Here is a 20,844-nt window from a genome sequence, read left to right as displayed (position 1 = left end):
CCCTAGTTCTGGCAACAGAGGTAACTTGCAGTTAAACCTGGAGGCTGGGATGGCTACATCTGGAGTCCCCCATTCAAATAGCAGATTGAAACTAAACTGATATTCCAAATCTTTAAAAGAGAAGGTGAGGTTTGTATTCTTTTAGAAATCATACTTAGGTATATGCAGCATCAGTCCGATGCTGTATCTGTCCCCCTGCCGGCTCTAAGGCTGAAAATCAAGCGATCAAAACACCGCTGATCACTTGGCACTGTGCTCTGTGAGCAGAAAGCTGATGACTGCCAGTCACCGTCTATCTGCTCCGCTCCCCCCCCATGCTCACTGGAGGAGTTGGCTGTGGGAGGGGGCGGGGTGTAGCAGCTGGTTTAGGCTCTCAGAAGCTAGCTGAGAGCCTGAGCTTGTCCTGGTCCAGGCACCTGGCTGTATTCCGACCCTATGGTCACGTTTTTCCCAGCCTGGACTGGCTCTGTGACATCAGCCCGCTGTCTGCTGAAAACCGGTCACTGGAGAGGTACACAAGTTTACTGACTGGAATGCTACCAGCTGGTTGGCAAAAAGCTAACTGAGGCAACAATATAGAAAAAAATGGCCGATACATATACCTGGAAAGCACAGACCAGTGAGCCTAACATTAATAGTATGTAAACTACTGGAGGGATGATAAAGGACTATATCCAAAAACATCCTGATGAAAATAATAATAGCATCTGTAGTAACCAGCATAGGTTTATGAAAGATCATTCTTGACAGACAAACCTGGTAACATTCTATGAGGTGAGCTGTAATCTGGATAGAGGAAGGCCTGTGGACATGGTGTATCTGGATTTCACGAAAGCAATTGATACAGTACCCCATGAACATTAATTTACAAATTGAGGTCTTTGGCACTGATGATAGTGTCTGTAATTGAAGAGAAAACTGGTTACAGCAGCACACGAAGAGTGGTGATAAATAGAGGTCTGGAGTTGTAAGCTCCGTCCTTGGACCAGTTCTGCTAAACTTGTTCATAAAGGATATTGAGGCGCTAAGCAGGGTATAACAGTGCAACAGGATACAGCAGCTTTACAAGACGACCTCGATATTAACAAAAGAAAAGTGGGGTAGGCTAAAAATGTTGTAATGTGTGTGCCCAAAAACAAACTTTAGTGTATTTTTTACTGACATTTCGCATTTCTTAAATAGTTTCCCTAATATCATGTGACATAAAAATTTAAAACTATCACTACTTTATTCTTTAGGGTGCCAGCTTTCAGAAAATATATATTTTTTTGTCATGTTATCTTCAGACCGATAAGTCGTTTTTAAATGTGCAAAAAATACAAAACCGGCTCTGGCAGTGAGAGTTAGACCCCAAAAGTATCCAGAGCTAACTTTCTCCTACTGCCCTCAACACCTTGGTAAACAGACTAGAGAAAACATGTCTAACTGATTATATGTCTTTGCTATTGCTTCTACAACTTGACTGTCAGAATCATTATCAACATTCTGATTGCGATACAAATGGCTTCAGCTGCCACTACACTCCCCCCCTCACCAAATATGCTTCTGATCCTTGACACCAAAAAAGCTGTTGACAAAATTCTATGGCCGCAACATTATTACTTCTTGGTGGTGAGATCATCTTATTCAGAACCTCCACATTATTTTTACACAATCTAATCTAACCACCTCCCGCGCAAGAATGTCATATGACATCCTGGACTTTCAGTGGGGATATCTGAATGATGCCTGCAGCTACAGGCATCATTCAGAAATCACCATTTTCAGCTGGCGATTCAGTGCACCATAAGAACGATCATAGTGGCAGTTCCACTGCTTGATCATTCTTATAGGTGACGGGAGGGGACGTCCCCGCCGCCATACAGTGCTTCTACGGGCTCTCCCGTGCCATTGGGGGCCCGTAGAAACGATCTGCCGGCGCCGGATGGGAATCATAGCGATTACAAATGGTCACCAGTCATCTCATTAACTGTCGGAGGCCCGGGCGGAGTACCTGGAAGTAAACAATGCCGCAATTGCGGCTGTCGGCATGAGATTGTGAAAAAAAAAAAAATAAGAATCTTATGCTTTCCAGCCTGGAGAGATGTGGGGTCTTATTGACCCTGCATCTCTCCATAAAGAGGACCTGTTACAATATATTCCTATTAAAATAGATGTTTACATTTCTTGTAATAGGAATAAAAGTGACCAAAAAAAAATAAAAATGTAAAAAAAGAAAGTGTAAAAAAATTAAAAAAAAATAATAAGTAAAATAAAAAATAAAATAACTTTTTTTTTTTTAAAGATTTTTGCATGTAGGAGAGTGCCAGAATAGGCCCAGATTGGAAGTGGTTAAACAGATGTTTAAACAATTAATCTGTCGCACAATACTCCAACAACAATCTACTCCCAACACAGAATCAAATGCCACTGCTAAATATGGCATATGTTAGTTTATTTAAAAACATGTCAATGGATTCACAAAATGGCTCCACCACTGCTCTCAAACTATCTTGGAAAATATTATCCACATACAATATAGAGAAATGTCTCAGAGCATAAAGATCTCCATTGAAATCACACTACTCAGGTCTTTCTGACTCACATAACTGTTTATATGCAAGCCAACAAAGGCCGGCCTCCATTATAAATTTTAGGAAACTGCTCTCATTTATCATTGTTGGCAACAGATACTGTAGTTCTATATTCCCCACATTGATTTCCTTCACTATACCGAAGAGAGTCCTTTTTATGTCAATACTAGATGGTCTGAGGTTTTCTAAAGGAACTAAAATCTCAAACCTCAAGTGTTGCCCCGACTTTTCACCAAGTCTACCAAAGCTGGAAAATGTATTTAAAATTAAGTGGGCTGGGTCAAAATAAAAAGAAAAGAAAAAAGAATGTCCATCACAAAAGGTTTCTTTGAGACCTGGGAAAGCTTAAATCAACACCCTGAAACAACCAATCAATGCTTCCACTTTAACCAAATGGTACCTAAAGACCCTGTTATTTCTTAACCGTGCCATGCAATTGGTGCTCCTTCCGGTTGTGTATGATGGGTAGTACGGCATGCCACCGCTACAACTGCCACATCCCATTTGGATGTGGGGTTTGATTAAATGTTACTTCTGACTGTTACTGGCCTTGTTCTTTTGCAGCTTTTTTTTTTTTTATGCAATAATTTTATTGCTTGCTCAAAAATACTGCAAACTGACTAGAATTCCATAATGGCAAGACAATATACACTACGGTTGTTCAATATCTTCGATCTTTGATTTATTGTCGCTGTACGTTAAAACCCCCTTGAACTACTGTATGTATATTATACTGTAATAAAAAAAAAAAAAATGTATATAATATTGCAACCATTCAACACACTTAAAAAAAAAATCATAAGCTCAGTATTAAAATATGCTGGTGACCAAATTAAATATGATGTCACTCTCTCATACAAAGTAAAAGAAAAAAAATCAGCATAATGCCACACAGGACAACACAAACAAGACAGCACGAAAAAACAAAATAAGTATTAAAATACTTTCATTGTAAAATAAAATAAAGTCAGTAGAACTCAATGTGAGTGAAAACCTAAATGGACAATAAATGAAAAATTTAGCAAGCTATGTTTTTTTGTGCTGTTTAGAGACTTTAAAGTAGTTGATTGTATATCACAAAGTGGTCCAAAACGTCCACAGGCATCTTTAGCCCGCAAGACAAAGAATATGTTGCATCGTCAACAAACTGTGTTAGCGTACAAGCCATTGGTAATGGCAATGCTTTAATTTCGCCAATCTTCTTCCATAGCTTTTTGGAGTTGTTGGTATTTTCTTGGTGAACATAGAGACAATAGACTTGAGCAGGTGCACAGCTAGGATCAGCATGAGTGATGTTCCAATGACAGGGCAATGCCTTTGGGATCTGGACTTGAGCCAGTCTGAGTTCAGGTTTTTGTGGTGGTTTTCAGCATCTGGGTATCTGGATTTTGGGATATATCCAAGCAGGCAACAGAGTCATGAATATTCTGTGGAATAAGAAAGTATAGTTAGCTGAATATATAGTCTGCCATAGTGTAAACCTGGCCACGTGCACACAATCTGTACAATTTCAAAAAGCTCATCTGCTGGTATGACCTGAATTTAACACCAAGCACTCTTCCTTACTAGAACTTGTTACAGCATTATTTCTTTTAACTTGTTCCTGTGGCGAGGAGCCATTTAATTACCCCTGTGAGGTCTTTACAAAGCTTGAAAAATTCCTGAAGGGGCAGCTTTTGAGATAAGGAATCGTCAGTTTGCCCAACTCCCAGGAGCCATTTTGCAATGATGTGGCCCAGAAGCCCTTTTCCAATGATGTGGGCCGTGACAGCGGAGTAGAGAGATATTTCAAACTCTACGGATCATGTATTTAGCAACAGGTACAGCTCCTAGAAACTGAGCTGTAAAGAGGGAAGGAGATTGACAGTTAATAAAGAGTCTATGTATGCAGCTCTATTATGCAAAGGGTAAGCAATCTGCTACTATAATTTGGGGCACCTGTCCACAATATGTAAGAACTGGTGAAAGTGCAGAGAAGGGAAACACAAATAGGAGGCAGATCAGCTATGAGCAAAGATTAGCTGAACTGAATTTTTTTATCTTTTGAGAAGAGGTGAAAGAAAAACAGGGGGAATTGATCACCATGTATAAATAAGAAGAAGATTATATAGTGAGCGTGGGTGTTGAGTTATTACAGAGGATAAAGGGGGCACTCTACGTCTGGAGGAAGAGAAATGCAACCTACAGATCCAGAAAGGCTTTTTCTTAGTTAGAGCTGTGAAAATGCGGTATAGAATCCCTTGAGAACTAGCTCAGTGAATTGTTTTAAAACAGAGCTGGATGCATTCCTAAATGCAGAAAATATAACTGGATACGAAACATTTGTAGGCAAAACCACCAGGGATAGTTGATCCAGGGAATATCCGATAGCCCCTGGGGATCAGGAAGGAATGCTTTTCCCCTGTTGGAGTAAACTGGATCATGCTGCTTTTTTTATAAATGTTTTACTTCCTCTGGATCAACTGTGGGTATAGGATTTATTTTTGGGTAGGTCTATATTCTGTCTTTTTTTCAACCTAACTATATCTATAAGGCCCAGTCATCATCTTTACCATGTGCTGTATGTTGGATTAACCACTAAATGGGGAACACAGCAGTTTCATAGCAGGAGGAACCACACTGGCAAACTGTTGACTGAGCACTCCCAATGCTGCATGGTAGAGAGTTGCAGGATAAATAGAGCTGGGTGGCTAGAGGCACAGCTATCCATGATCGTTTTGTTGGTTTTGCACTGAATTCCACATTAAAGCGGAGCTCCACCCTAAAGTGCAACTTCCACTCATCAGAACCCTCCAGTGTCACATTTGACACCTTTTAGGGGGGAGGGGGGTGCAGATACCCGTCAAAGACAGGTATTTGCACCCACTTCCGGGAGTCCTTTCTGTGGGGAGTATGTGGGTTAGTGCGTCACTTCCCGCCCCCGCTCGTTGTGTTCTGGGAAACACTCAGCTCCCAGAACACAATGGGACCAGCGAGGACGGCGCTGCACGACTCGCACATGCGCCATAGGGAATCAGGCAGTGAAGCCGGAGCGCTTCACTTCCTGATTTCCCTCACCGAGGATGGTGGTGGGGGCAGCAGATAGACGAGTGATTGCTCGTCTTCTGCTGCAGATGTCGCTGGACTCCAGGACAGGTAAGTGTCCTAATATTAAATGTCAACAGCTGCAGTATTTGTAGCTGCTGGCTTTTATTTATTTTTTTATTTTACTGTGGAACTCTGCTTTAATAAAGATTCTAAATGCCATAACATGTATTTTTGGAGTCGAGACTCAAGGACCGCTATACAATTGCTGTTAAACCATACATCAAATACGCAACTACAGCAAGGCAAGCAACCATCTAGATGGTGCTATACAAACATTATATAAGGGAAAACTATCCGGTATGATGTTTTTAGATATCCAGTTAGAGTTTGTCCTGTCTGTGCACATAAGGGGGGGATAGCAAATCCTAAGGACTCCCTGGTCAAGGAAAATGCAGTTCATTAGAGGAGATGACATATGTCTGAATAGCATTCTGCAGTAATGCACAGATATCCAATTCCAACATCAAAAGTGTAATTATTCATATACAGCGATACCTCGGATTGCAAGTAACATGGTTAACGAGCATTTCGCAAAACAAGCTATTATTTTTGAAAAATCCTGACTCGGTTTACGAGTGCTGTCTCGCAAAAACAAGCAGGATTCAAGCCTCTGTGGTGTACAGTACCGCATTTTGCCAGAAGTGCGGGGGCGCCGGTGACACTCGTAGCTGCTCGAAAACAGTCTCTGTTCCCGAGCCTTTCAGAGTGCATCCGAGCGGTCGCCGAGTATTTCCGAGTCTCTCCGATGCCCCCACCTCTGGCCACATGCGGTATTGCATGCATTACAAGTCAATGTGGAACGAATGATCTTTGTTTCCATTGACTTCTATGGGGAAACTCCGATATGCGAGTGCTTTGGATTACAAGCAGTCTCCTGGAATGGATTATGCTTGTAATCCAAGGTTCCACTGTAATAGTCAATAGGTTTCTTTTTCAACTGGAAGAAGAACATTTGTGTAATGATGTACAAGGCTAAAAATTACCTTCCCTATATCTTGGTAACAGAGTTATCTTTTATATTATTGGAATATATCCACTGGTGGTATATATACTGTATATACGCTATTATAAGCCGAGGCACCCAATTTTACCACAAAAAAAATGGGAAAACTTATTGACTCGAGTATAAGCCTAGGGTGTCCCTCTGCATGCCTCACTGTGTCCATGTGCATGTCTCACTGTGCCTATGACTAGACTGACATTTAACATGGGAGTCTATGGAAGAGGTGCCCGGTTTGAAAAATTGGTGCTCCCCGGCCGTAGGTCCCCCAGACAATAAACTTTGCACACATGTAGAGGAGAAATGGGCTACATGTGTGCCAAGACCTGAGTCCAGGGGACCTTATGAACGGCCAAAACCGGGTCACCAAAGTTACCAGAGAAATTACCGTTTAACATGGGAGTCTCTATCTTCCATAGAAAAATGTGCGCCCCCCGGCCGTAGGTCCTTAGGACAACAAACTTTGCACACTTATAGATGAGAAATTGGGTTACATGAGTTCTGGGTCTAGAGGACCTATGACTGGCCGGTACCGGGTCCCCAAAATCACCAGAGAAATGACAGTTTAACATAGGAGTCTATGGAAGGGGTGCCCGGCTTTGAAAAATTGGTGCTCAGCGGCCGTAGGTACCTCGGACAACAAACTTTGCACACTTATAGAGGAAGAGTGGGGCTACATGGGGTCCAGGGGACCTAGGACCGGATGGTACTGGGTCCCCAAAGTCCGGGAGATCAGGCGCAAAAAGGTGACTCGAGTATAAGCGAGGGGGGCATTTTCAGCACACAAAAAACTCGGCTTATACTCCAGTATATACAGTATATATAGACACACACCACCTACCAAATCCCAATAATAGGATCTCACCTGTAATTAGGTATCCAGCAGTCACCTAGAAGGCTATGAACATTTCTACCATCTAATTACAGCTGTGCTTAAACTTTTGCATACCCTTGGAGAATTGGTAACATACAATACGTATCATTTTTAAAGAAAACATGATTAAGTCCACCTGAAAAATTGGCAAACAGACCCAATTGGTTTGTCTGTGTGAAAGGGGCTTAATGGGATTTATATTTAACTGTCGGCCAAGAAACTAATGACGCAATCACAAAACAAGTAAACAAATAAAATGACCCCTGTTCAAAAGTCTGCATACCCTTAGTTCTTAAAGCGGAGTTCCACCCTAAAATGGAACTTCCATTCATACGAAACCCCCCCCCCCCTCCGGTGTCACAATTGTATCCTTTCGGGGGGGGGGGGGGGCATGGGTGGTGAAGTCACGGCTGGGGCTTTCTCATTCCTTCCCTGGGTCAGTAGGAGAGAGGAGCGGGCCTCGTGCATGCACAGTAGGTTTCCCGTCGTGAAACCGAAAGGCTACACTGCCGGGTACCCTTACCTGCAATGGCAGCACTCCAACAGCTGATTAAAAATCAGCTGCCGACATCGCTGGACTCCAGGACAGGCAAGTGTCCTATTAATAAAAGCCAGCAGCTGCAGTATGTGTCACTGCTGACTAATTTTTTTGTGGCGGAACACAGCTTTAATGGCCGGGTTCACACTTGTGCAACAAACGCTCCGACATTGGTAGCTCATGTCGCATGATGTGTGAAAATCAATGTTTCCTTATAGGAGCAGTTTTTTTTTTTTTTTATCTATTTTTATCGATTTTGACAACACATACAACAGCCAGCAATACCCGACCCAGCACAACACTGAGTCGGTAAAGGCCAACATATACAGGTACATTACAGAACATGTCCTGTCTAACTGACAGTAGCCACTAACTGTCTAACAAGCAATAACAAATATCCTCCCCCCCCACCCCACAACCCCCATGCTCATACAAGAAATTGTACACGAGAAGCGTTATATCATGCTTGACACATTGTCAAATTTCTTTCCGCAGCCTCTAGATAGGTACGTTGCCTTAATGTAGGGCATCAGAGTTGGACCAGCCACTCCCAGAAGCGCAAATTGGGTGCCCACGGTCTGCGCCATCGCAACAAATGGCCTTCCTCCCATAGAACAAGAGGATATTGAGAAGCGTTCTATGGGCCCGAGACGGGACCACCTCGTCAACCAATCCCAGAGGCACACCCTGACCATCACCGGAAACAGGAGTCATCAGAACCGCTGATATACAGGAGGTGATCTCCGACCAAAACTGTTTAATCGGAGGGCAGCTTCAAAATATACGTTTAGCCGCCACTAAAGCAAAAGAGCATCTCCAGCATTCTGCCTGTATAGCCTAGCTGGCGTATAGTAAATCCTATGAAGGAACTTAAAATGTATCAGTCTGTCTCTAGCTGCTACCAGAAGCTGAAACGGGTGTCCCAGTCCTCTCCCTGAATGTCCGGACCTCAGCTTCCCACCGTTCTCTACACTTATGTACTGCCTTCAGCCTAGTTTTGAACAATTTCTTGTATGAAACAGTGTCTTGGGAAGGGCCTCCGTCGTAAGCAAATTCTCCAAGTCCGAGGGAAAGGATTCCATGGTCTTATTTTTGAATTGCTATTGAAAATCCAATCATCTGAATCATCAGTAGCTGATACAGTATAAACCATATTATTGAAAACTATGTTAATAAAAGATACTGTGTCCTGCGCTGCACTACTAAGAAATACCCCTTTATCCTGCCAGAATTTTCAGTGAGCCAACAATGTTGCTCTGGTTGAAAAAAGTCCATCCAGTTCAAAATAGAAGAAAAATAAATAAATTATACAATCCTTTTTACACAAATGTATACTCACAGTTGATCCGGAAGGCAAAAAAACACACACACACACACACACACACACACACACAATAAAGCATACTCAATTTTACTCCAGCGGGGAAGGGGAGGCAGGGGTAATTGGATACCCCCTGGATAAGCTTTACTATAAATATTAGTATACACCCAGTTATATATGTATATCTAGGAAAGAATTCAAGCCTTTTTGAATATACAGAGCTAGCCAGAACCAGCTCTTGAGGAAGTCTATTATACATTTTCACAGCTCTTACTGTAAAGAAGCCTTTCAATATTTGGAGATTAAATCTCTTTTCCTCTAGACAGAGTGCCCCCTTGTCCTCTGTGATGACCTTCAAGTGACTAACTCAGCACCAAGTTCACTATATGCACCACTTATGCATTTGTACATGATGATCATATTCCCCCTTAATCTTTTTGAGAAAATAAATTCAGTTCCTCTAATATTTCCTCATAGCCGAGCTCCTCCATGCCTCTTATCAGTCTAGTTGCACTTCGCTGCACTTTCTCCAGTTCCTCAAAATCCTTTTTGTGAACTGGTACCCCAAATGGAACTGGCATATTGTAGATGAGGCATTACTAATGGGGCAAAATTGTATCCGTCTCTCTACAGTCCACACCTCTTAATAGAAAGGATTTTGCTTGCTTTCCAAACCACTGCTTAGCATGCTATTAAGCTTATGATATACCAGTCTACCCAGATCCTTCTTCTCCTAGTATGCAAGATGCATGAATGTTTTTAGCCCCTAAGTGCATAACTTTACATTTATCAACATTAAACCTTATCTGCCACATAGTTGCCCAATTAAAACAGTGCATTGAGGTTGGCTTGTAAACTGGGGACATCTTGTAAGGATGTCATTCCACTGCATAGCTTGGTGTCATCTACAAACACTGAAATACTACTTTTAATAACAGACCCTATATAATTTATAAATTAAAAAGTAAGAGACCCAAAACTGAACCTTGAGGTACACCACTGATAAACTTGTACCAGAGTATGGATCATTACCACTATTCTTTGAATACTGTCTTTTAGCCAATATTCTATTCATTTACAAACTGATTTGGCTAAGCTGGTACACTACACATTTAACTATGTGGGGAACTGTATCAAATGCATTTGCAAAATCCAAGTATACTGAGTCCACAGCCACTCCTTTGTCCAGTGTTTTACTTGCCACCTCATAGAAAGAAAAATCAGATTTGTCTGACAACTTTTGTCTTTCATGAATCGGTCTGCTGTTTAAAATGATATTTTCTAGCAAGAACACGCCTATGTAGTCTTTTATTAAACTCTCTAGTATCTTCCAGACTATAGAAGTTAAACCAACAGGTATGTAGTTACCTGGTAAAGCCTTTGATCCCTTTTTAAATATAGGCATCACATTGGCCTTAAGCCAATCCAGTGGTATTAACCCAGCCATTAAAACAGTCCTAAAAATTAGAAACAATAAGTAGAAATGACAGAGCTCTATTTTATGGCACGTGGGTTGTATGCCACCTGGTCCAGGTGCTATATTCAACTTTATGCTGTCTAAACATTTCTTTTGAGCCATAATGGTTCATTTGGGGCTATGTCAATATCATCCCCAATGCTGCCACTACTGCCCCTTGTTAATTTGGTGTTAAAAAGGAGGGAGAGATGTCCTGTACTCCTGCAGAGAAGGATGATGTTATTGCTTGGGATGTAAGCTACAAGAATAAAAAACAAATAATTACCACTGATTTGTGCCCTGAAGAGTTTTTTTCAGTCACATCATAAGAATATTCATTGTTATTTCTTTCTGGTAGCTCTTTTTTTTCTGAACATTCCTGGGAAGATTTTCATTTTTTTCGTCCTCTGGAACTGGTGCAGAACATGACAAAATAACGTGAGAGGAGGATGGATAGGTTGCATCTGAAAACAAAAGTGTTACTGTGATATTTGCAGACACATGCAGACTGATATTTAGATATCATGAAAACATCAACAGTCAAATAACTATGACAACTCAACAATGCATAACTCCAAACAAAATATTAAAATAAATAGCCCAGTAAAAAATAAAATAAAACTAGCTTTTGGACGTGTTATTCTCCTTTAATACAAAGATTACTCTGCAGTAGTTTTTTTTCTGCTGCCAAGGGTCTTAAATCTTATTTATTCCACTCATTTATACCACTTCTAGGGCCCAGGTCATCCTGAATTCACCCAGCATGTGACTGGACAGTGAATGTAAAAGCAGCACAATGATGAGCTCATCTCTCTATCATTCTATTTTCCCTTATCAGCATTCCTCTTGTTGGCACATGAACCCGTGATCCACATTTTATTGCTTCATTCTCTTCCTGTATATTCTAGCTCTACTGTACTGGGACCACAGGAGGCCAATACCAGGTCAAAAAAGTTTAGTTATTATGGATTACAGGCCTGAATTAATTTGTGTCACCATTTCATTGAAACCTAGGTGCCCAAATTCATAATTTTATTTGGGAGAGTGTTCATACAAATTCCCAGCATAAGTCAAATAGACAAAAAACAAAACCCAATCAAAGTACACAAGTCATGAGTGGTATGCTGTGTCCTTCTGCTCCTGCCCATCTTACACTGGATTACCATTTCTGACTGTAAAAATGACAGCTAGGAGTTGCGGTGTAATAAAGCCTTTGCAATAGCTGCTGCGGTTAACCACTTGACATCCGCGCTGTGCCCACCAGTGGAGCCTCATCAGTGAAGGAGAAAAAAATTACCTGTTTGCAAAAATTTTATAACAAAACATGAAATACCCAGCAGTGATTAAATACCACAAAAGAAAGCTCCATTTGTGTGAAAAAAAAGAAAAAGAAAAAAAGATAAAAATTTAATTTGGGTAGTGCACTGCACAATTCTCATTTAGAATGCCAGAGCGCTAAAAAACTGCCCAGTAAGCAAGTGGTTAAAAAAATGGTCTGATAGTGTTTATAAACACTGTTCAGATATTAGAGTGATAAAAAGTAACCCTATTATGTTTGTAGATACCCTGTTTTATTCATCTGCTGATCAAAGAGCTCATCTTCAAACTACATACACCAAAAGTTAGACATAATGGTAACAGTGTTTCTAGGAACACCTGAGTGATAAGAGGTACCTCCCTGCCAGAAAACAATCAATTGACAGCGTGTTATAAGTCCCCACCCTTCCCTTTGCCTCTCAGTTTGTAAGTACTCCCGAAAACCGGTTCACAAGGGGAATCATTCCTCAGATACTAACCGTTGGTGTTCACCAATCACCTTCCAGAATGGTATACCTGAGAGGATGATCAAGTAACTGCAGGCCAACCTCTAGGGTGGGATCACAGTCTGTAGCACCTTATGGCTGAAGGCAAAGTCTTGCTGTAACACTTCTACACGTTATAGTTTAATATAAGGTGCCTTGACTGGACCAGGTTGCTGCACTGCCAATTTATTCCCAGGAGGCCCCAGACTTTTTTTGTCCAAGATGTTGCCAGGGCTCTGGTTAAAATTTGCCAAAATTAGAAACTCCAGGGTTATCAGAGCAGAGGTAGAAGTTACCAGTTTCTGTCTACATGTACAAAAGGTTTTCCATACTTTAGAGTAGATCTTTCTGGTTACATGTTTTCTACTCTGTCAGTGCAACCATTTTGTTGCTGGCAATCCACTAGCCAGGTGGATAGCTGGAAGAACCTGGCCTTTGGGGTAGTACTGGACCCTGCCTGAGGAGATCTGGTAGGGACAGGAGCTTCCAAGGCATTGTCACTGCCAGGGATATAAGGGTCACAAACCACGTCCTTCTCGGCCACCGTGGTGCAATCAGGAAGCGGCGACCTGAACTGCCAAGTCTGAGTCAGCGCGTTTAGGCCCTCTGACTCCATTTCTCTGGAAATTGAGAAGAAATTATTTACTTTCCTGTTTTGCCTCAGCAGAGTCCAGGATCTCCTTGGATAGGTCTGGGAGTAGTCTGGATCTGGTTCCTCAATGATTCCAGTGAGCTACAGTGGTGTTGTTGTCGGCGCTGACCTTCAGGACTTAGCCTTAACGCCCTGAGTTCTCTGTAATTGGATGACATCAGACATACAGTATTGTTCCACAGACCCTGTGCCTTGGCCTTTCTAGATGGGCTCCCCACTCTCAGGTGCTTGCATCTGTGGTGACTTTGGGGAGACCCACAGAGCCCAAGGCTGTAGGTTGCTGGGGACTATCTATTGGTCCAAGGATTCTTCTTGGAAAACAGCAAATTGCTCTTTTGCTTTCCCCTACTTTTACCCCATTTCTTATTGGGCTCTTTTTGCCTCTCTGCTGAATTGTTTTGAATTTTTCCTTTTTGGGCTTAACTGGGAATTATATCCTTTTTTGGATGATCTGGTCAGACACTGTTGTCACGGCTAGGCTCGAAGACCAATTGTTTTAGCAGTTTTCAGGACTGCCACCGACCAGGATAGGTACAAAGGCAGTCCCCCTAGCAGATGACGCACCTGAGGTGCGAAGTCTAAGTACTAACCGGTGTTCACCAGAGCTTCCCACTGAACCAGATTTAGCAATTTGTTCCTATAGACCCTGGAATCAAGAACTTTCTCCACCACATTCTTCTTTACCCTGTACCTCAACAGGTGGAGGGGGTGGAAGAATTATTCCAGAAAAAGTATTTTCATGAAATGGTTTGAGTAGCGATATGTGAAACCGGGTGAATCTTCATACTGCCTGGAAGTTTTAGGCGAAAGGCGACTGGGTTGATCTGGGCCGAGATCTGGAAAGGTCCCACAAACATTTTCTCCAACTTTGCAGATGAAATATGAACCTTCAGGTTATTGGTAGATAACCAAACTCGATCACCCACCTGAAAGGTAGGAAGTGCTCTGCAATGTCTATCTGCAGCCTTTCTTGTAAAATTCTTGAGCTTCCCTCAAAGTCTCAATTTCTCCTCGATCTCCTTTAAAGCAATTATCTGTTGATAACAGCATGAGTTGAAGTTGAGATAGGAAGATCACTGATAAAAGCCGGACGATGCCCGGTATTTAGGAAGAAAGGGGTCTGAGAGGTAGAGCCATGGTTATAAGCAAACGCCGCTATAGGAAGATGGTTATCTTCCGGATGACTGGGTGGACTACCAAAACATTGAAGGTACTGCTCTAACATTTGATTGGTCCTCTCGGTCTGACTCTTAGACTGAGGATGAAAAGTAGAAGACAGATTGTTACTCCTAAAGCTGAGCAAAAGCATTTCCAAAATTTTGAAGTGAACCATATTCCTCTGTCAGAAATTACACATTCTGGAATTCCATGTAGTCTAAAAGACTTCTCAAACCATCAACTCTGCAGTTTGTTCGACAGAGGGTATCCCCTTAACCAGTATAAAGTGAGCCATCTTAGTGAGGCGGTCAATAACAACTAAGTTAGGGGTCATTTCTTTAAAGGGGGTAAATCAACCACAAAGTACATAAAAATTGATCCCGATGGTCTTGATGGGAGAGGCTGGAGCAACCCCAAAGGAGAAGCTTGGGGTGTCTTATTGCAAGCACAGACCAGGCACAAGGCTACATAACCTTTGATATCTCTTTTGTACCCAGACCACCAAAAGGAACGTGATAAAAGTACCTCAGTCTTAGAAACTCCAGAAAAATTGGAGTCATGAATAGAGTTGAGCGGACACCTGGATGTTGGAGTTTGGCCGAACTTCGGAAAAAAGTCCGGGTTCGGGACCCGAACTTGACCCCGAACCCCATTGAAGTCAATGGGGACCCGAACTTTTGAGTACTAAAATGTCTCTAGAAAGGGCTAGAGGGCTGAAAATGGCAGCAAAATGTTGGTAAGAGCATGGCAAGTACTCTGTAAATAAATGTGGATAGGGAAATAACAAAACTTAAAAAAAAATTAAAATCTTGACCTAGGAGGACGAGGTCCATATGGAGTAGGAGGTTGAGGTGGCGGTGTAGGTGGAAGCTGCGGTGGAGGAGGACGAGGTAGCCAACACAGCAGGTTTTTGTTTTTAATTGATTTTTTAAATTAGGGTACACCCAAAAAGAGTGAGAAAGATCTAGGGTTGCCACCTCATCCCTTTAAACCCAAACACAGGTTCTGGGGCAAATTTAATGTCAATAAGGCACCAAGTTTAATTAGCACCTTAATCAGCCAGAGAACCTGTGTAATTAATATGTTTTCGCTTTTAAAGGGATGAGGTGGCAACCCTAGAAAGATCAGAAATACAAGAATGGCTGGGTAAGGCCGGTATACGTGTCTATTCTGCACAAGGTACGGACAAGTCCTGTGGGATCCATGCCTGGTTCATTTTAATGAACGTGAGCTTGTCCACATTGGCTCTGGACAGGCGGCTGCGCTTGTCTGTGATAACGCCCCCTGCTGTGCTAAATACACGTTCAGATAATACACTGGCTGCAGGGCAGGCCAGCACCTCCAAGGCGTAAAGGGCAAGCTCAGGCCATGTGCCCAATTTGGAGACCCAGAAGTTTAAGGGGGCAGACCCGTCATTCAGTACGTGTAGGCGTGTGCACACATACTGCTGCACCATGTTGGTGAAATGCTGCCTCCTGCTAAAACGATCCATATCAGCTGGCGGTGCTGGTTGTTGTGGCGTGCCGACAAAGCGTTTCCACATTTCGGCCATGCTAACCCTGCCTTCTGAGGTGCTGGCGGTGTCCTGGCTGCGTTGGCGACCTCTTCCTCCTCCTCTGCCTTCGCCTTGTGCTTCCAATTTGCCCCCGCTGTCAGGTGGGAATTCCACCAGCAGCGCGTCTACCAGCGTGCGCTAATGCGCTTGTACTCGCGCATCTTGCGATCACACTCCAGTGAGGGAATTAAGGACAGTACATTGTCCTTGTAACGGGGATCCAGCAGCGTGGCCACCCAGTAATCAGCACCTGTTAAAAAGTGTGCGAAACACGGCGGTCGTTGCAGAGACACTGCAGCATGTAATCGCTCATGTGTGCCAGGCTGCCCAGAGGCAACAAAAAGCTGTCCTCTGTGGGAGGTGTATCGTCTGTGTCCTCTGTATCCCCCCAGCCACGCACCAGAGATGGCCATGAGCTGGTCTGGGTGCCACCCTGCTGTGAACATGTTTCCTCCTCCTCCACAACTGTGCCATTGCTGGACAATTGTGCACCTGGCGTTTGTTGGTGCAGGAATCCACCCTCGGAGCCACTTGTGAATGACTGCCCTAAAAGCCTTGGAAATGATCCCGATTCCTCCTCCTGTGCCACATCCTCTTCCATCATCGCCCAAAGCGTTTTTTCAAGGAGGCATAGACCTGGAATAGGAACGCTGAGAACGGCGTCATCGGCACTGGTCATGTTGGTGGAGTACTCGAAACAGCGCAACAAGGCACACAGGTCTCGCATGGAGGCCCAGTTATTGGTGGTGAAGTGGTTCTGTTCCGCAGAGCGACTCATGCGTGCGTGCTGCAGCTGAAACTCTACTATCGCCTGCTGCTGCTCGCACAGTCTGGCCAGCATGTGCAAGGTGGAGTTCCACCTTGTGGGCACGTCACATATGAGGCGGTGAGCGGGAAGGCCGAAGTTACGCTGCAGTGCTGACAGGCGAGCAGCAGCAGGGTGAGAACGCCGAAAGTGCGCACAGACGGCCCACACTTTCTGCAGCAGCTGTGGAATATCGGGGTAAGTTTTAAGGAACCTCTGCACCACCAAATTCAGCAAACTGGTTAGGCCCAGAGCTGCTACGAGATTTCGCCCATTATCGCACACCACCAGGCCCGGCTTGAGGCTCACTGCCGCCAACCACTCATCGGTCTGTTGTTCCATGTCCCTCCACAACTCCTGCGTGGTGTGGGGTTTTTCCCCCAAACAGGAAAGTTTTAAAACTGCCAGCTGTCGTTTACCCATGGCTGTGCTGAAGTTGGTGGTGAAAGTGTTACGCTGACCGGATGAGGAAGCGGAGTAGTTGGCAACAGGAGGCAGACTGAAGCGCCCTGCAATCCTCTGTGGTGGAAGGACATGCGCCAAACTGCTATCCGCCTCAGGCCCAGCCGCCACTGCATTTACCCAGTGTGCTGTTAGGGAGATATAACGTCCCTGACCGTGCTTACTGGTCCACGTATCCGTAGTTAGGTGGACATTGATACAGATGGTGTTGCGCAGTGCACACCTGATTTTGTCCCCCACTTGGTTGTGCAGGGAAGGGATGGCTCGCCTGGAAAAGTAGTGGCGGCTGGGCACGACGTACTGTGGGACAGCCAATGCCATCAGGCTTTTAAAACTCTGCGTCTCCACCAGACGGAATGACAGCATTTCAAAGGCCAGGAATTTTGAAATGCTGGCATTCAGGGCCAGGGATCACGGGTGGGTAGGGGGTTACTTCCTCTTCTGCTCCAGTGTTTGGGAGATAGAGAGCTGAATGCTTCCATGAGACATTGTGGAGATGTTTGGTGACCCAGGTGGTAGTGTTGCTTGCCGGTCCTCTGACTGCGGGGTGGCAGGTGGCACTGTCACTACAGAGGTGGATGAAGAGGCCGAGACTGAAGAAGAGGAAGCAGGAGGAGCCAGAGACCATTATTGGTTTTTGAGGCGTCTACTCCACTGCAGCTCATGCTTTGCACTTGGATGCCTGGTCATGCAGGTTGTGCTCAGGTTGAGAACGTTTATGTCTCGCTTCAGGCTCTGATTGCACAGCGTGCAAACCACTTGTGTCTTGTCATCAGCAAATTGTGTGAAGAACTGCCACGCTAGGGAACTCCTTGGACCTGGCTTTGGTGTGCTCGGTCCCTTGCTGCGAAAGCAGCAGCAGTTGGCAACGGTGTTTCTTCATCATCCGAGACGTGCTGTGATGGTCCCCCCATGTACTCATCTTGAAACATAAGTGGTTGGGCATCGGTGCACTCAAGCTCTTCCACTTCTGGGGCAGGGCTAGGTGGATGGCCCTGGGAAACCATGCTAACAGACTCATAAAAAAGCAGAAGAGACTGCTGCATGATTTGGGGCTCAGACTACTTGGCTGATTTACAAGGGGGTGAGGTGAAAGACTGATGGACATCGGCTGCAGGTGCCAACTCTGACCTTTCAGCACAAGACTGGTTGGAAAACAATGTGAAGGAACTGGAGGCACTGTCAGCAACCCAATCTACTATCGCCTGTTCTGCTCCTGGCCTCAACATTCGTAGAGCCGGATTAGGCCCGACCAAATACTGCTGCAGTCGCCTACTTCGTACCTGAGGAAGGTGTTTCACTTGTGCCTGTAGCTGGCACAGATCAACCACGTCCTCTCCCTGCAACAGGAGCTCCACCAGCAGCACCACAACCGGGGGCCACGTCCCTTATTTGATGTCGTCCTCATATTTCTCAAATGTAGGATCTTGCCCTAAATAAGTGTTTTTTGAATAGCACAATAGAAGAACAGTATCTAAAGTGTGTATCTCACACGTACAGATATGCAGGAAACACTCCAAACACTGGAGGAAACACTGCAAAATATAAATTTTTGCCCTAAATGGGTGTTTTTTTAATAGAACAACACTAGCTAAAGTGTTTATCTCACATGTACAGATATGGAGGAAACACTGCAAACACTGGAGGAAACACTGCAAACACTGGAGGAAAACACTGCAAACACTGGAGGAAAACACTGCAAACACTGGAGGAAAACACTGCAAACACTGGAGGAAAACACTGCAAACACTGGAGGAAAACACTGCAAACACTGGAGGAAAACACTGCAATTTTTTTTATTCCCTAAATGGATATTTTTTGAATAGCACAATAGAAGAAAAATATGTAAAGGGTGTATCTCACAGTAACATATGCAGTGCTGGTGTAATATGATTTCTGAAGCAGGACTGACTCCTATATGCTTCTCTCCCTATAAGAAAAATCAGGAACCTTTCCCTAAAGTATCTAATGCAGAGTATCCCACAGGAACATATGCAGTGCTGGTGTAATTTGATTTCTGAAGCAGGACAGTCCGACTCCTTTCTAATTCTCTCCCTCAGAGCAGCAGCAGCCTTTCCCTACCCTATATAAAGCAGAGTGACGAGCGGTGCTATGTGCCTCTAGCTTATATAGAGGCTGGGTCACATGCTGCACTGGCCAATCACAGCCATGCCATTAGTAGGCATGGCTGTGATGGCTTCTAGGTCACACGAGTAAAACAAATGGCGATTGGCTGCCCTGCAGTGCGCCATAACATTGCCGAACCCGAACTTACAGCAAACTGTTCGGGTTCGTGTACCAAAAACCCCTTAACAAACTTAACAGCTCGGGTTCGCTCAACCCTAGTCATGAACCAACTTGAGGACTTCAACCTGAGCAACTTCGCAATGTGCTCGAGTCTAGAAGCCGTTTTTGTACTCAAGGATGATGTCCATAGGAGGATTGAGTCATTCCGTACCCCTTCCTTGAGGAGACTCGAAAATGCTTTAGAACTTGTGGCCCCTAGAAAGCTCTTTTGAGGCAAGACTGTGTATGCAGAGTTTTACTGGAGAGGCCCAGACAACATTCATGATAAGGCATCAAGCCTTACCATTCCTTGACCCAGTCCGATATGAGATGATAAAATTGAACCCGGAAAAAAACAATGACCAATGTGCTTGTCTAGAAGACAATCTCTTAGACCTGTCCCTTGCGGACCGAAGATATGCGACGGACCCAATACCAGAAACGGCAGCGGCACTTAAACTACAGACGAGGGTAGTGAATCAACTACAATTTGAACAAGCCAGACGCAAGTTTTTTTTCGCCAAACAAAAATTATTCGAACACGGGGAAAAGGCGGGGAAACTTTTGGCCTATATGGTACATAGTGAAGATAGACCACCGGTGGTCATATCCCTGCATGGTCCCGGGGGGCAATGCATAACTGATCCGTCGGCGGTGTCCTCTGAATTCAGGGACTTTTTTGCCAAATTATATACGTCTCCGAGTCCGGCGGATGATGGCCCGATGCAGTCGTTCTTCGGGACTATCACCCTTCCCTCCTTGACGACTGACCAGACTACCCTCCTCGAGGCACCTCTGACCTCGGAGGAAATAACTGAGGCTATTGCTGCATTTGCTCGATCCAAAACCCCAGGCTCAGATGGGCTCCCAATCGAATTTTATTCACAGTATAGTCAAATTCTCTCACCTAAGTTGCTACAACTCTATAACTCCATGTTTGAGACACACGTCATTCCCCCGACCATGAGGGAGGCAACCATCGTCCTCATTCCGAAGCCGGGAAAGGACCCTGGGTACCCGGAATCCTATCGCCCTATCTCCCTCTTGCAGGTAGATATTAAAATACTTGCAAAGGTGTTAGCAAATAGGCTCAACAAAGTTATACTGTCATTGATACATACTGATCAGGCGGGGTTCATGCCAGGCCGCAATACCTCTTTCAACCTTCGACGGCTGTATATTAATCTGCAGGCCACACACGACAATGTAGGCTCTAGAGTTCTAGTAACACTTGATACAGCTAAGGCCTTTGACTCCGTGGAGTGGAGGTATTTG

At 44.1% G+C, this 20,844-nt stretch overlaps 1 protein-coding gene across 4 annotated transcripts in view; it reads right to left on the bottom strand.

Moving 5' to 3' along the window:
* Positions 1-3,114: 3,114 nt before the first annotated feature.
* LOC120943578 overlaps positions 3,115-20,844 on the bottom strand; it is a 276,900-nt gene continuing 259,170 nt past the window's right edge. For 2 of the 4 annotated variants that reach the window (XM_040356956.1, XM_040356959.1), the window contains 2 exons: positions 11,136-11,313; positions 3,115-4,000 (listed from right to left, as the gene is read on the bottom strand). In XM_040356956.1, the coding sequence (XP_040212890.1) occupies positions 11,168-11,313 (146 nt within the window). In that variant the 3' untranslated portion in view covers positions 3,115-4,000; positions 11,136-11,167. Of the gene's footprint in view, positions 4,001-5,968; positions 6,037-11,135; positions 11,314-20,844 lie in introns of those variants that run through there. The other 2 variants (XM_040356958.1, XM_040356957.1) reach the window with 2 other exon arrangements.

Source organism: Rana temporaria, chromosome 6 (genome assembly GCF_905171775.1).
Source record: "Rana temporaria chromosome 6, aRanTem1.1, whole genome shotgun sequence".
NCBI classification, from domain to species: domain Eukaryota; kingdom Metazoa; phylum Chordata; class Amphibia; order Anura; family Ranidae; genus Rana; species Rana temporaria.
Note: the sequence above shows the minus strand (reverse complement) of the source record. Positions and strands in the feature narration are given on the sequence as shown.